The sequence below is a fragment of the Tenrec ecaudatus genome, chromosome 7, assembly GCF_050624435.1.
Source record: "Tenrec ecaudatus isolate mTenEca1 chromosome 7, mTenEca1.hap1, whole genome shotgun sequence".
NCBI lineage: Eukaryota > Metazoa > Chordata > Mammalia > Afrosoricida > Tenrecidae > Tenrec > Tenrec ecaudatus.
Window position 1 is genome coordinate 94,260,709 of NC_134536.1, and position 14,602 is coordinate 94,275,310.

At 40.6% G+C, this 14,602-nt stretch overlaps 1 protein-coding gene across 5 annotated transcripts in view; it reads right to left on the reverse strand.

Moving 5' to 3' along the window:
• Window positions 1–13,641, reverse strand: part of TTK (TTK protein kinase) — a 50,077-nt gene extending 36,436 nt beyond the window's left edge. For all 5 annotated transcript variants that reach the window (XM_075554847.1, XM_075554849.1, XM_075554848.1 and 2 more), the window contains exons 1-8: window positions 13,490–13,641; window positions 12,310–12,450; window positions 7,493–7,712; window positions 6,813–6,919; window positions 1,814–1,954; window positions 1,191–1,296; window positions 948–1,020; window positions 760–854 (exon numbers count right to left, since the gene is read on the reverse strand). In XM_075554847.1, the coding sequence (XP_075410962.1) occupies window positions 760–854; window positions 948–1,020; window positions 1,191–1,296; window positions 1,814–1,954; window positions 6,813–6,919; window positions 7,493–7,712; window positions 12,310–12,448 (881 nt within the window). In that variant the 5' untranslated portion in view covers window positions 12,449–12,450; window positions 13,490–13,641. The remainder of the gene's footprint in view (window positions 1–759; window positions 855–947; window positions 1,021–1,190; window positions 1,297–1,813; window positions 1,955–6,812; window positions 6,920–7,492; window positions 7,713–12,309; window positions 12,451–13,489) is intronic.
• Between the last annotated feature and the right edge of the window lie 961 nt (window positions 13,642–14,602).

The following is a 14,602-nucleotide window of genomic DNA, read 5'->3' on the forward strand; positions in this document are numbered from 1 at the left end:
AAAATTATTTTTGTTGCTACTTCATAACTGTAATTTTGCTACTGTTATGAATCTGGCAACCCCTGTGAAAGGGTCGTTCCACACCCAAAGAAGCCGCAACCCACAGGTTAAGAACTGCTGATGTAGCGGAAGAGGATCACATTAGATGTGACAGTATCATCTCAACCTACCGTGCTTCACTTCTGGAAGCTCTAAACACCTGAAGGAAATTAATAAGGGAGTTATCTTTCCTGGTGAAAAATGCCTTTCTCCTTGTACCAGCTGATAAAGGAAACTGTCAGCAACTCGTGACCTCCATGCGGAGACTCACATATACAGCGGGCACAACTCTTGCCAGAGTCTACCCATAAGTGAGAAACGCTCAACTATCAGGAGTTCTTACCCCGGGATGTCTGCATGGTTCTTCAAGCTTCCTGTAAATCTAGCAATACCCCTCCATTTGACAGTTTTAAAATAGTCCCTTTAATAAGTATTTAAAATAAATGAAAAAAAAAATGCTGCCAGACAGCTTTGATGGTGTAAGTCCATTTCTACCTGTTTTCTCTTCTATGACATATAAAATGATTTTTCCTCAAAACAAATTTTTACAAAGCAAAATGAAACACTTTTCTCTACTCATTCTTATGTTTCTGACAGCATTTACTGAATGGAATTCAATCACAATTACTATCGCCCAGTAAAAGACTTTCTATACCATTCTGCTGTCAACCACCAACCCAAATACTGAAAACAAATTTCAAAATCAAAAACCAATCCTACCTTTTGCTGAAACTTGGTAGAACTGAACTATTCATCTTCACACGACAGTCGGGGCTATTCAGACGGTTGACTGGGACTCTTCCAAAAGGGCATGACTAAAAAATTTGGAAAGATTAGGTAACCAACTAGAAAAAAAACAAGGCTTCACCACCAATACCCTAATCCAAAGTGGACTGAATAGAATGTACCCGCTTAGCTTTGTTTGTTTGCTTCACAGGATTTTGGTGAGCTACTTCTGCATCCTGGGGGGGCATGTTCTCCCTAAACAGAAAAAGAACAAACCAAAAACCCATCATGTTTTCAAAGAATAACAACATATTTTTCTATTTGATTGCTAAACACTGTCATCATTCCTTCATAACACACACATATATATACACATAAAAACACAAAAGGAGACTGTGTATTTAAATTTTTTTCCATTTCCTTACCCATACAAAAACCTGGGCTTAATAGCCAGTCCTCTGGATTCACAACTGATGTTCCTATTCTGTAAGTGTCCGAGTGAATTGGAGAATGATTCTTGGGCAGTTAATACTGTTGATATTGAAGAATTTAGAAATTATAGTTAAATGCATAAGGACATATGGACTATATGTATATACAAATCTCATAAATATCTAAAAAGCCAATTCTAAATAAGTTTTTGTCTCAAATAAGATATTCAGATACTGAAACAATTCATTATCCTTCAAATTCCATTTTTTTGCGGATAAACTTTTCTAAGGGAACTGGAAATTCTCTACTTCTAAAGGAAAAACATCTTTTACTTTACTGAGAAAAGTAAGTTGCTTTTAATTCAAGACCAGTAAGAGGTTGATTAGCAAGAAAAAAAGCGCCAAATTTCAGCATAGAAGTCACATCTGAAAGACTTATTTCCTTTATTTATAAAATATAACTTTAAATATCGAACATCTTATATAAATATTTTTCTAAAATATTCTCACTGTTATATGCAACATCTCTCTCTCTCTCTCTCTCTCTCTCTCTCACACACACACACACACACACACACACACACGAGATAAAGGTGCCTTAAAACTAATATGCTTACCTGATAAATTCTTTTCTTCCTCTGAATGCAGCTGCTTTTTTGGGAGAGTTAAATTCTGTATGGCAATTTCCAACATTTCTCTTGGCACTGCTCCACATTCTATAGCTTTATGAAGAAGCTGCTTACTCTTTTTGAAATTACCTACAAAGTTAAAAGAAAATGTCATGTTAGTGTAGCAATCTTCACGTATCCAGATACTTACTCATCAGAACCTGTGGGGAAAAAATGGATAAGATAGGTTAGAAATTTTATTCCAACAATCCTGAGGACAAAACAATGGGATTGACAGTTCCGGGGTTACAAGGGAGAGGGGGAGGAGGGGGAAGGATGGTGAAAACCCAGGCAGAGGGAACAAGTGATCTAAAATTGATGGCAAGGAGGACGTAGGATGCCTGGTGGGGCTTGAATAAAGGCAACGTAGCAGACAGGAATTAATGAAACCCGAATGAAGGACGGACATGATAGTGGGACAAGAGGAAAGTAAAAGGAAATAAAGGAAAGAACTAGGAGGCTAAGAACATTTATAAAAAGGTCTAAATACAGGCATGTACATATGTAAATATAATTATATATAACGACAGGGAAATAGATCTATGTGCATATACTTATATGTTAAGTATTAAGCCAGCAGACGGACATTGGGCCTCCACTCAAGTACTCCCTCAATGCAAGAACACTTTGTTCTAATAACCCAGCATTCTGTTATGATCACCTCCCCAACACGATCACTATAACAACATGTATGCATAAGCAAATGTGATGAAGATAGCTGATGGTGTCCGGCTATGAAAAGATATAGCACCTGTGTCTTAAAAGGCTTTTACAAGCTGAGAATCAACTAAGACCACATGGTAGAAGCACACCAGCCTGTATGATCATGAGGTATAAATGGGATCAGGTATCAAAGACCCAGAACAAAAAATCTTATCAATGTGAATGAGAGGGAGGGTGGAGTGGAGACTCAAAACCCATCTGTAGACACCTGGACATCCCCTTACAGAAGAGTCACAAGAAAGAAATGAGCCAATCAGGGTGCAGTAAAGTGCCAACACAACTTACAACTTTTCTTTAATGCTTCCTCTCTCCACTATCATGACCCCAATTCTACCATATAAATCCGGCTAGCCCAGAGCATGTACCTTCGTACAGATAAGAGCTCACAACACAGAGATTCCAGATCAGATAAGCCCCCCAGGACCAATAAGAGTAGCAATACCAGGAGGGGAAGGTGGGGGGAGGAAGGGGGAACTGATCACAATGATCGATATATTAACCCCCCAGTGCCAGGGGGACGAACACCAGAAAATTTGGAGAAGGGAGACAATGGACAATGTAAGATATGAAGATAATTTATAATTTATCAAGGGTTCATGAAGGAGGGAGGGTCGGGGAAAGAGTTAAAATGAGGAGCTGATATCAAGAGCTTAAGTAGGAAAAAATTTTGAAAATTATATGTACAGAAGTGCTTGACACAATGGATGTATGGTGATAAGAGCTGTAAGATTCCCCCAATAAAATGATTTTTATGATTTTAACATATTTTTAAATCATTTTATTAGGGGCTTGTACAATTCTTATCACAATCCCAACATACATCTATTGTGTCAAGCACATATGTACATTTGTTGCCATCATCATTCTCAAAACATTTGCCTTCTACTTGAGTCTTTAATAGCGGCTGCTCATTTTTCCCCCTAAATGATTTTTAAAAAACAGAAATTTTATCCCAAAGCCAACGTATTTTATTTAATGGGCAAACAAGCAACCTCTCTCACTCATGAGAAACTCATGTAAATCAACTCTTCTGATAATACTTAATGACAAATGATTTCCTTGTACAATATGTAATTCTTCATTAGCTTACTACTATTGTCCATAACTTAATTACAGAAGGCACAGCAAAAACAATAGAAACCTGAGGAATACAGTGAAAGGGAATTTAAGCTCCCAATGTTATTCTTTTTTTTAAAAAAAATCATTTTATTAGGGACTCTTACAACTCCTATTACAATCCATACATAGATCAATTTTGTAAAGCACATTTGTACATTCGTTGCCCTCATCATTCTCAAAACATTTGCTCTCCACCCAAGCCCCTTGATCAGATCCTCATTTTGCCCTCTCCCTCCCCACTCATGAACCCTTGATAATTTATAATTATTCTTTTGTCATATCTTTCTCTGTCCCACGTCTCCCTTCCCTCACTTTTCTGTTGTATGTCCCCAGGGAGGCGGTAACATGTAGATCCTGGAAATAGGTTCCCCCTGTCCAACCTGCCCTCCCAGTATCGCCACTCATACCACTGGTCCTGAGGGGATCATCCGCCCTGGCTTCCATGCGTTTCCAGTTCCCATGTGCACCAGTGTATATCCCCTGGTCTAGTCAGACCTGCAAGGCAGGATTCGGACCATGACAGTGGGAGAGGGGGGGAGGAAGCACCCAGGAACTAGAGGAAAGTTGCATTTTTCATCGTTGCTACTTTGCACCCTGACTGTCTCGTCTCTTCCCCAAAACCCTTCTGTAAGGGGATGTCCAGTGGCCTACAAATGGGCTTTGGGTCTCCACCCCGCACTCCCCCGCTCATTCACTACGGTAAGATTTTTTTGTTCTGATGATGCCTGATACCTGATCCCTTGACAATGTTATTCTTAACAAAGAGCACTAAGCTGTTCTCAACAGAACATTATTCAGTGACTTTGGATCATAAACCAAAGTTGGAAACCTTTTGCTAAGAGGGCTTCTCCAACAACTGTATTCGTGTAAACAAATAAAAACAATATTACAGAATAATTTTCAGCAGCCAGGCCTAATCATACCATGGCCTAAAAGAAAAAGTCGTATTTCTGACTACAGAGATAATCAAAGAGATGATCAAAAGTTTTTTTAAAGCTGAAAACATATCCAATACATTTAGCCTAGCAATTTATTTGAAAATACTTGATATCACATATATGATGGGAATATATATCAACATTTTATTAGAACCCTTAACTATGTTATACACTAAAGGTCTAAAGATGATTATGATATGGCCTCTGGCTTCTGATACATTTAACACATTCCAAGAATGTATGTATGTATGTAATATAGTTAACCAGAGGACGGGAGAGGAGTGGGGGAACAGAAAGGAAGGGATAGAGACACAGACAGCTCTCTTGCTAACCCAGGCCTATTTGCCTTTGGGGGCATGCAAGCCCACTAATTACAAGTAAAGTCATCCGTCACAGGAAGGGGTTGCACTATAGGTTATACAGCAATAAGAGGGGGACAATCTAGGGATATATACAATAGAAAGAGGAGGGGTTGGGGTATACATGTGACAAGATGGGTGGATCCTAGATTTAGGATGGGAGCTTAGCTTTGACCTGTTCTCTGGATCTCCATAGGAACCATTATCAGTAGGGTGAGAACTCCACCTACAGGAGCCAAATCCATGATTGCAGGCCCTTCCATTGTCCTTAACAGTTGCAGTCTGGCAACTGATGGCCCTCAGGGTGGATGTCTGCAAGCGTCTGACCTCCCCCTACAATCTGATGATGTATGTATAAAATAGATCGGAGATTATTTAAGATGACTTAAAAGGACTAGAACTAGGATAGGCAGCACTTCCAAGTTCTCAGAGCTTGCACAATGCTTTTCTTAAAATTCAATCCTGGGGACCACTCTTCAGTGAATGAGGCTTGCTTTGGCCACCATTCTGGGGACTCTGGCTGAGCCACAGAGAAAGTGACAATGTACCACTGGTGGTAACTGCGATAAACAAGGCAAAACGAACACAGAAACACAGTCAGAAAGCAGACTGAAGGTACAGCCATGCACCTCAGTAAAACAGGGTAAAAAGAAATGAGCAAGGAATTCTAAAGCGCCGAAGGAAAATATTTCTTTGGTCCTACCTAGAAGGTTCGGAATTACTAGGAGCCCAGCAATCAAGAAACAAGTTTCTTTTTTTAAGAGAGTGAGTGAGAAAGTGAGTGAGCCAAAAGAGAAGTTTTTAAAGTAGTTTTTTTTAAATGACAACTAGCAATTAATGTTATATTTATTTTTAACATATATTTTGGTGCTATGAAATAAAGCATAATGTAAATATATTTATATATGAGGATGGGGAAATAGATCTATATGCACATATTTATAAGTTGAGTATTTAGGTAGCAGAAGGACATTGGGCCTCCACTCAAGTACTCCCTCAATGCAAGAATACTTTGATTAAACTGGCATTCCATGATGCTCATCCTCCCAACAGGATCGCTGAAGACAAAGCAGGTGCAGAAGCAAATGTAGTGAAGAAAGCTGATGGTGCCCAGCTACTGGTGAAATAGTTACTGCTCAAATACTAGTGTCTAAGGTCTTAAAGACTTAAAGGTAAACACGCAGCTATCTAGCTGAGAAGCAACAAAGCCCACATGGTTCAAGAAGCACACCAGCCTGTGCGATCACTGGGTGTTGAAGGGATCAGGGATCATGCATCAAAGAGCAAACAGTCAAATCATTGTGAATCAGAGGGAGTGCAGAGTGGGAACCCAAGTCCATCTGTAGGCAACTGGACATCCCCTTACAGAAGGGTCCAAGGAGATGAGCCGGTCAGGGTGCAGTGTAGCAACGATGAAACATCCAACTTTCCTCTAGTTCCTAGATGCTTGACACAATGGATGGATGGTGGCAAGAGTTGCACGATAAAATGATTTTTTTTAAAAAGCATAAAATGCTTTTCTAAATTCTTGCTTGAATGAACATGACCCTCCTCCCACAAACGTAACCAAAAAAGCACTTCCCTTTAGCCACTTACAAAATTAATTAATAGCACAAACAAGCTGTGCATGCTTTATACCTATTTATTACACTTAACAAAGGGAAAAGGCTAGTATTAACGAAAGAGACATTCTTCCCTCGTGTTCTTGCCTGATCAATTTGAGAGTCCCTTTGCCACAAACTTCTACTTCAGATATTTAAAGAACACAGGGAATTTATTTAAAATGTGAAATTGATATTTGGAGATTACCTTGTGATAGTTCAAACTGTGCAAAAGATATATGCACAAAGGCATATTTCTTGCAGTTGGCTCTGGCCATTTGAAAGTAATCACGGGCATCATCTGGCTCTTGAATACTGTTAAAGGAATTTACAGTTAACTGTTAAGAAAAAGACAGATCTTTAAACATGGTAACACCTCACTCTATTTTCCAAATGACACGAATGTGCTTTATGTGTGACCCTAAATGCCAATAAGTTATTTTTAAAAATTCACTGCAGGAGAATCTAGAACATGTAATTTTGTGGATTCACGTACACAGGAAATTGTCACCTCTCAGTCAACCTCGTGCAATTTAGGACACAGAACTGGCTCTTTGGATTTCAGACACTGAAATCTTTACAGAACAAGACAGCCTGGCGAGCAAATGGTGGGTTTCAACTGCCACTCTTGTGGTTTAGCAAAGTTAATATGTAGTACACCCGTCTACAAGCCACCAGAGCTCTGTAAGGGTTTACATTAATTCCTCAATATAACCAAAGGATTTGGTTTAAAGTATCTATCTATCTATCTATCTATCTATCTATCTATCTATCTATCTATCTATCTATCTATTTCTTACAAGAAATCTTCACTACGTTTTCAACTTGCTTATAGTTCTGTATTATACAATGTAATTAGATAAATGACCTTAAAATGTCAATACTTACGCTTTCAATTCAGCAAATCTCACTTGGATTCGAGCAAAACTTTCATTTTGGCCATATTGATCTGGAGGAAGTGACTCAATTGCTTGACTGTAACGACCAATCAATTTGTTTAAAAGGGCATCATTTAGGGGGACACTGTTTTTCTCTAGTTTGAGTAACAAAGTCAACCAGTCTTCTGGGCTGTTTGCCATCATAATTTGGTTTTCAGTTCCTGAGTTATCTGAATCAAAAGAAAAATGTATCACAACAGAACCATGACATAAACCAAATCACCACAATGAAAACATTAGGAATTAGATTCTTATAAAGCCCTATGTAATTTGAGCTTTTCAATATTTATAACGTGTTCTAAAGGTGTAAAAACTGTTTAATGGTGTTGATGTGTAATCTCAACTTTTAAATAATGGAGGTAAGCTAGAGGGTGTTAAAAGCCTAAACAAGTAAATTATATTTTATATGTAAAGAATTAAGAAAATATTATGCTATGACAGCATGATTCTATTTTTTGCACTATAACCATCCAAAGTATGGAGTGACATTTATTAACATGGCTTTTCTATCCGTGTCTCTGTAATTCTCACCAAATGTTTGGTTGAGATTATACAAACAGGACAAGTGTAAAACTAATGGGGGAACCGGTCCGTTTTAGTTGTGATTTCCCCTAGCTATAAGGATGAGTGGTCTTAGCAGAATGAGAGAAATCCCAGGACCACTGACAATTCAAGGTTTCTGCTGTCTGATCCCTGCTGGAGGTCGAGATAAGAGGCACCAGAAGCTGAGGCAAAGAGACCATGAAACAGAGCAGATGAGCACCATCAACAAGACTATGGGGACTGTGAGGCAGAGCAGCAGACAGGATTGTTCCTGGTCTACAGAGGCAAAGGCCAAGGGAAAATGTGACTGAGAACCTTGGTTGCTGACTGAAAAGAGGCACTGATGTAGAACAATGGCTCTATCTTTACTGTTTTCTGATTTTAATTTGTGGTAACCTGTTAACTTCTCAGATAAAATCCTCAGTTTTGAGTATTGTCTGTGACTTCTGTGTAGCCATTGCAAGGAATTAGTAAACCCAGCATGGCAGAAGTGACATAGAAGAACAGCTGGTGCCAGGATTAAGAAGGGTGGAGGGTAGAGGCATGTCTGACCCCTGCCTTGTGGCAATAGGGAAGTCAGAGGAGGTCAGATTTGGCTCCTCTACATCATTTACAGGCAAAGAAAATCTAGACTCTCTCATCAGTGATATACATTTTCTTGGTAAATTCTCCACTCAAAAATTTTTAGAAATATATTTCTCTGGACCCAATAGATTTAACCTTTACAACTTCATTCAGGCAACAATAACTCCACATACCTCACGCTTGCCTTAAGAACAAGTGGAAAGTTTTATAAATACATGTAAACACCTTGTCTGTTCATTTTCTTCCCTCCTCAAATTACATTTCTTAGACCAAATCCCATAGCCATTGCATTGATTCCAACTCATAGTGACTCTATAAGACAGAGTAGAATTGCCCCATAAGGTCTCCAAGGCTGTAATCTTGAAAGAAGCAGGCTGCCACATCTATCTCCTGCAGAACAGCTGGTGGGTTCAAACCATTAACCTTTGAGTCAGCAGCCAAGTGCTCAAACCCTGTGCCACTAGGATTCTTTCATTTTTCCTAAAGGCCTTGCCAATTAAAAAAAATCTTTTATCAACAGTTTTATTGGCATATAATTCACAAATCATACAAGTCAATAGCTTAATCACATCAAGAAGAGTTGTACAATCCTCACCATAATCAGTTTCAAAATATTTTCTTCATTCTTGTATTCATTGTTATCTTTTAAAATGTATAATATTCAGTTTTATTTTTTAAAAATAATTTTATTGGGGGCTCGTACAACTCTTATCACAATCCACCCACCTATCCATTGTGTCAAGCACATTTGTACATTTGTTGCCGTCATCATTTTCAAAATATTTTCTTTCTGCCAATTTCTTAGTCACACAAACTCACAGCCATTTCTTTATCTTCTTGATCCTACTACTCACATTCTTCATCACGAGACAATTTGACTTGCATTCCAGCCCAGTCTCTATGCTTCACACCGTGGTGCACACGTTCAGAACTGATGGACTGATTCTCCCTAATGTGTAGTGGTTACACATTGAACTGCTAACCACAGGTAAGCAGCTCAACGACTTAAAGTCTGGAACCCCAAGATGCAGCTCTATCCCAAACCGGAGGGCCATCGAGTCAGAACTGACTTGATGGCAGTGAATTTTATTGTTTTTAATATGTTTATTTCCCCTATTAAAACCTATAGAAACATTCACCCCAGCTATTATTTTCATATTATAATATAATTGTAATTTCCTCTAGTATTAAGCAGTTAAAAAGACAATATGAACTGTTAGGCTCCTGGTTAGGATATTTTAGTTATTGGTAAACATTAACTCAGATTTCTCAGAGTAACGATCACGCCTTCTATCAGTTCCAGTTATCTTTAACAAGGGCTAAATCTTTAGCTAATAAAATGCTCACTTCTGATTTCTTACAAAATATAGTACATGCACAACTTTGTCTTTCACTTCAAATTTAATCTTGGCTGATCTTGGCTTAATTTTCCAGGTTTGTCTATTGCTTTTCAAACAATTAGTCTGCAAGGTATCCCCAAAACACAAATTTCCCATCTGTTGTTGCAGACGTATTCTTTATGCCTCTAAGAAATCCCATTCTTTCTCTAGTCAACATTTCCAGCATGTCTTTATCAAGTTAGTATTCATCTATGACTAACAATGAACAACAACAAAAACCACTCCTTATCTAAAAAAAGGAAATAATCTTTGAACATCCCTCTATACTTTATGTCTTAAATCACAATTACCGTGGCTAAAGATTACATTGAACCCCTTCTGAATATCAAGGAATAATGTTGCCCTTAGAGCACAAGGGAAAGGGCAATACCTCCACCTCCCTGACAAATCTAGGGAAGGACAGCCTTCTTTGGGTGCTTGCCTGTGCGTTTCCATACAGACCCCTGTATGTGAGAGCAACTTAGTCCTAAGTCACACCCTGATTGCCTCGGAGAGGCCCCTGGATCAATCTTGGAAGTGCCTCTGTCCACTTTAACACATGTATCCCAATCATGGCCCATTCCTGCTCTGTCAACCTAATGTAATTATGTTTTGATCTGTCTCCTATCATGCTTGTATAACAGCTATCCTTGATATCTTGTGTCCTTTCTAAAGTTCTGTAAATCAGCAAATCCTTGGATACGCTGATACCAGTGACCCCATGGCAATGGTCTCCCCATCAGAATGTCTTTGTCACCCCCCCTTGTCTTAAGACTACACCTACACACACACACACACACACACACACACACACACACACACACACACACACAGGATATTAGTCTATGTTAAGTATATATAATTTGGGGATTTGCTGTGCAGTTGAAATCCATTCAGCAGTGCCTAAATAATAACAATAACCAGGTTCTATAGGAGTACTGGGTGATGCAAATGGCTAACGCCATGATGTGACTACTAGTTGAAACATTAGGGTTTTGAATCAGCCTAAAGGCTCCTCAGAAGAAACGGCCAATAATGACTTACTTCAAAAAAGTCAATTATTAAAAACTCAATGGAACACATTTCCACTCTGACACACACGGGCTCACCATGATCCAGAATCAACTTGATCGCAACTAGGTGAGGAACAGTGAAGACCAGCTCTGTTAAAGCTATCTGCAGACACATGTTAAATTATTAAAGTTTTGCTTAACACCAAAAGCACCTGCTTCTAAGATGTTACAAGGAAAAATGGTCTGCAAACAACACTAGGTTATAGGTTCTTCCATTTCTTTGCAATCTTTCCTCCATTTATGGTTAGTATAGAAGCAACTCATTGATTTGACAGCCACTTTTTAAATGACCTCAACAATTTGAAATATAGTAAAGAATCGGGCTTCTGAGCTAATACCTTCTATACAACTACGGTATTCAAATTTTGGCTATCTATCTATCTACCTATCTATCTAAGTACCAACACCATACCAAGCACTATGGCTATAAGAGTCTACAACACAGATAATAGAACTGCCCCCCATGGAGCTCACATATAATATGCATATCAATGAGCAAATTATATATAAGGTGATTAGTTTTAGGAAGAAATATTCAGGAAGGAAAGATATGGGGTCCATCCCCATTCTTGCAAGCTATTTTAAAGAGGTCGGTGAGGGAAGGTTTTACTGAGATGACAGCTGAACAAAGACCTGCTGGAGTTAGAGTGGGGAGATATGAGTAGTGTTCCAGCAGAGGGTAAGGGCAAGGGTCTTGACCTAGGAGTAGGTTTGGAATACAAAAGGTTATCACTGTGACTTAGAGTAAAGGGACAATAGGGGGGAAAAAGTACAGAGAAGCAAAAGGAAAATTCTCCAACCAAAAATAGAGTGTGTCATTTTACATTTATAGAACCTATAACCTAGTGTTGTTTGCAGACCATTTTTCCTTGTAACAACTTAGTATTTGTGAAGCTTTCGTAGTTTGTAGCCAAGAAAATGAGACTGTGTAGTTCATCAGTTGATAGCTGGCACACCACCAGAAAGGGCAACTGTTAAAGAGTTATGAAAATTACCTCTGAGGACATGTAATATATTATGTTAAATATTCTTTTGTAAAATAGCATAATATCGTGGAGTATTTCCACAAAACATTAGAAATTGAAGTTGGTACTGAGAAAATCACATCGTGTGACATTGTGATTAACATGTCATTCCTTGACTTAGAACACTTGATAGTTACTGTTTAAAAGGGATGAAAAACTCACCTGTTGTATCAGCAGAGACTTTACTGAAGCTTAGCTCATCAGTGAGATCTTCATTTTTAAATTTATTTTTAATATCTCTCACTTTATTCATTATGGAATCAATCGTCAATTCTCTGCCACTTAAATCCTCAGCCTCCATTTCTAAGGGGAAATAAATACTTGATTTAGTCACATTGTTCATTTGTTCGATCACTGAAGGGTAACTGTCAGTCACAACCAGCCTTTAGGTGTGCAGATGATTTTAAAGCATGACTTTTGTAAGTGCATGTAAATTCTGATACTATCTAGCTACTATTTGTGGCGTTATCTACACCTCAAAAGGATATGCTTTTGTAATTAAGGTTTCCAGTAAGCCCACCGGCACTTGACTCAGTTAAGACCAGCCACTGCACAGCACAGAAAACTCTGGCCTTTAGATGTTCTATTGACTGAATGAGCACTTCCCCTTCACTCTTTATTTTAGAATTATCATCTTGAGCCCTCTGTCTGCAAATTCGGCGAGAGTGAAGTTTTCACACTGTGTTTGCAAGGCAGAGGATAACACACCATCCCGGCTTTTTGTTGATAAATGGTATTGCAGCAGGTTTGTTCGTGCGTATACTTGGGAGGACCATGCTTTACTAACTTAATCATTCTAAAACTAAGACACTATTCCACTAAGAATACAGTGCCATCAGAGCATTTGCACATCTGCATAGTTGTGATATTTGGTCACTCAAATGTCGCCAATCCTTCTTCTCAATTCCACCATGGCAGTTCTCTAACATGAACCAGGGCACTCATATCAAATCCAGCCGTGGCAGCCCAACGGGGGCAAAAAAAAAACCAAACAAAAACCGAAACAGCGGGGCACCAAAATACCATGGCGGAAGTCAGGTACCAAAGGTAACTGTTACAACACGCCCACCGCTTCCTCTACCCGCAGCAAGCGTCAGAAGTAGGGTTTTGAGGATCCCGCGTCCTTCGCCTTTCTCCTTGGCGGGGTTCACCCCGACCTCTCGCGCCGACCTCAGGAACAGAAGGGGCAGCGAGGCCTCCCTTCCCCGCCCCCCACCCCGCCACCTCCCGGCTGCTTCAGCCGCGTCCTCCGCGGCCTACCCGGCTCGGAACCTCCGCGCCCTCCGCCGGCCTCGCCCCTGTCCCTCACCCACCCGCGCCGCTAAAGAGAGAGCCCACACACCGGCGGCCGCGGTTCCTCCGGCGGGTCCGCGAGTCAGAACTCAGGAAGCAGAGTTCAAGAAGAATCAAAGATGGAATCCAAGACCACAGCCACAAACACGTTTGAATTTCCCTGCCGTTGTCGTGCCCTCCTATTGGCTGACGCGACCCACGTGAAAGCGTCCGCCCCGATGGGCGCGCATGCGCCGACCCCGCCCCGTCGCCTGCAGTTGGGAATTTCGCCCCCGGCGCTGAGGCGCCTGGGCGGGGCCTGTGCTGGCGCAGCGCGGCCCCTTTGGGGCGTTTCCGGGGCGCGGGGCGGGCGTTCCCGCACCTTCCGGTTTCACTAGGCGCGGTGTTTGCTCGCCTAGCAGGCCGCTCCCGGTGGGAGTTATCCGCCGCCGAGGGAGACCCAGGGGCGGGGTTGGCTGCACGGAACGAGGGCAGTAGTCTTCTGGCATCCAGCTCGAAGTGAGACTCGGCCCTTCCACGCACTGCAGCCATCTCTCTTCGTCCTTAGTGCCGACGCGTGGACGCCGTGGCAGAAAAGCGTCTTTCCGAGCGCTCCGTTCAACCGGCATTACGCTTTCACTTAAAGCCCTTCCCCTAGCCTTAAATGACGCTGTGCTTCGTCTTCATGCCAAGCATCCCCTCTTTGTTCAAATTATGTGCGAAAACCACACCCCCATCTTGCCTGAGCTCCTTTGGCAACCACACCCCCTAAAAAGTGCTCAGGTTCCTTCCCGGATAAGTGCTACGGCATCCAGAACAATGTTCACTCCTGGATCCTGTGTCTTCGTGCCAGTGTTATGGGATATCCTCCAGAAGAGGGCAGTTTCATTGTGTTTGTGGAAGTGTAAGAAACGGCAGCCGTTGAAAAGGGGGCGAGGGAGACGTCGGACAGGGCAAGATATGACAAAATAATAATTTATAAATTATCAAGGGCTCATGAGGGAGGGGGGAGCGGGGAGGGAGGGGAAAATGAGCTGATGACGGGCTTAAGTGGAGAGCAAATGTTTTGAGAATGATGAGGGCAATGAATGTACATATGTGCTTTACACAATTGATGTATGAATGGATTGTGATGAGTTGTATGAGTCTCTAATAAAATGTTTAAAAAAACTGCAGCCATCAC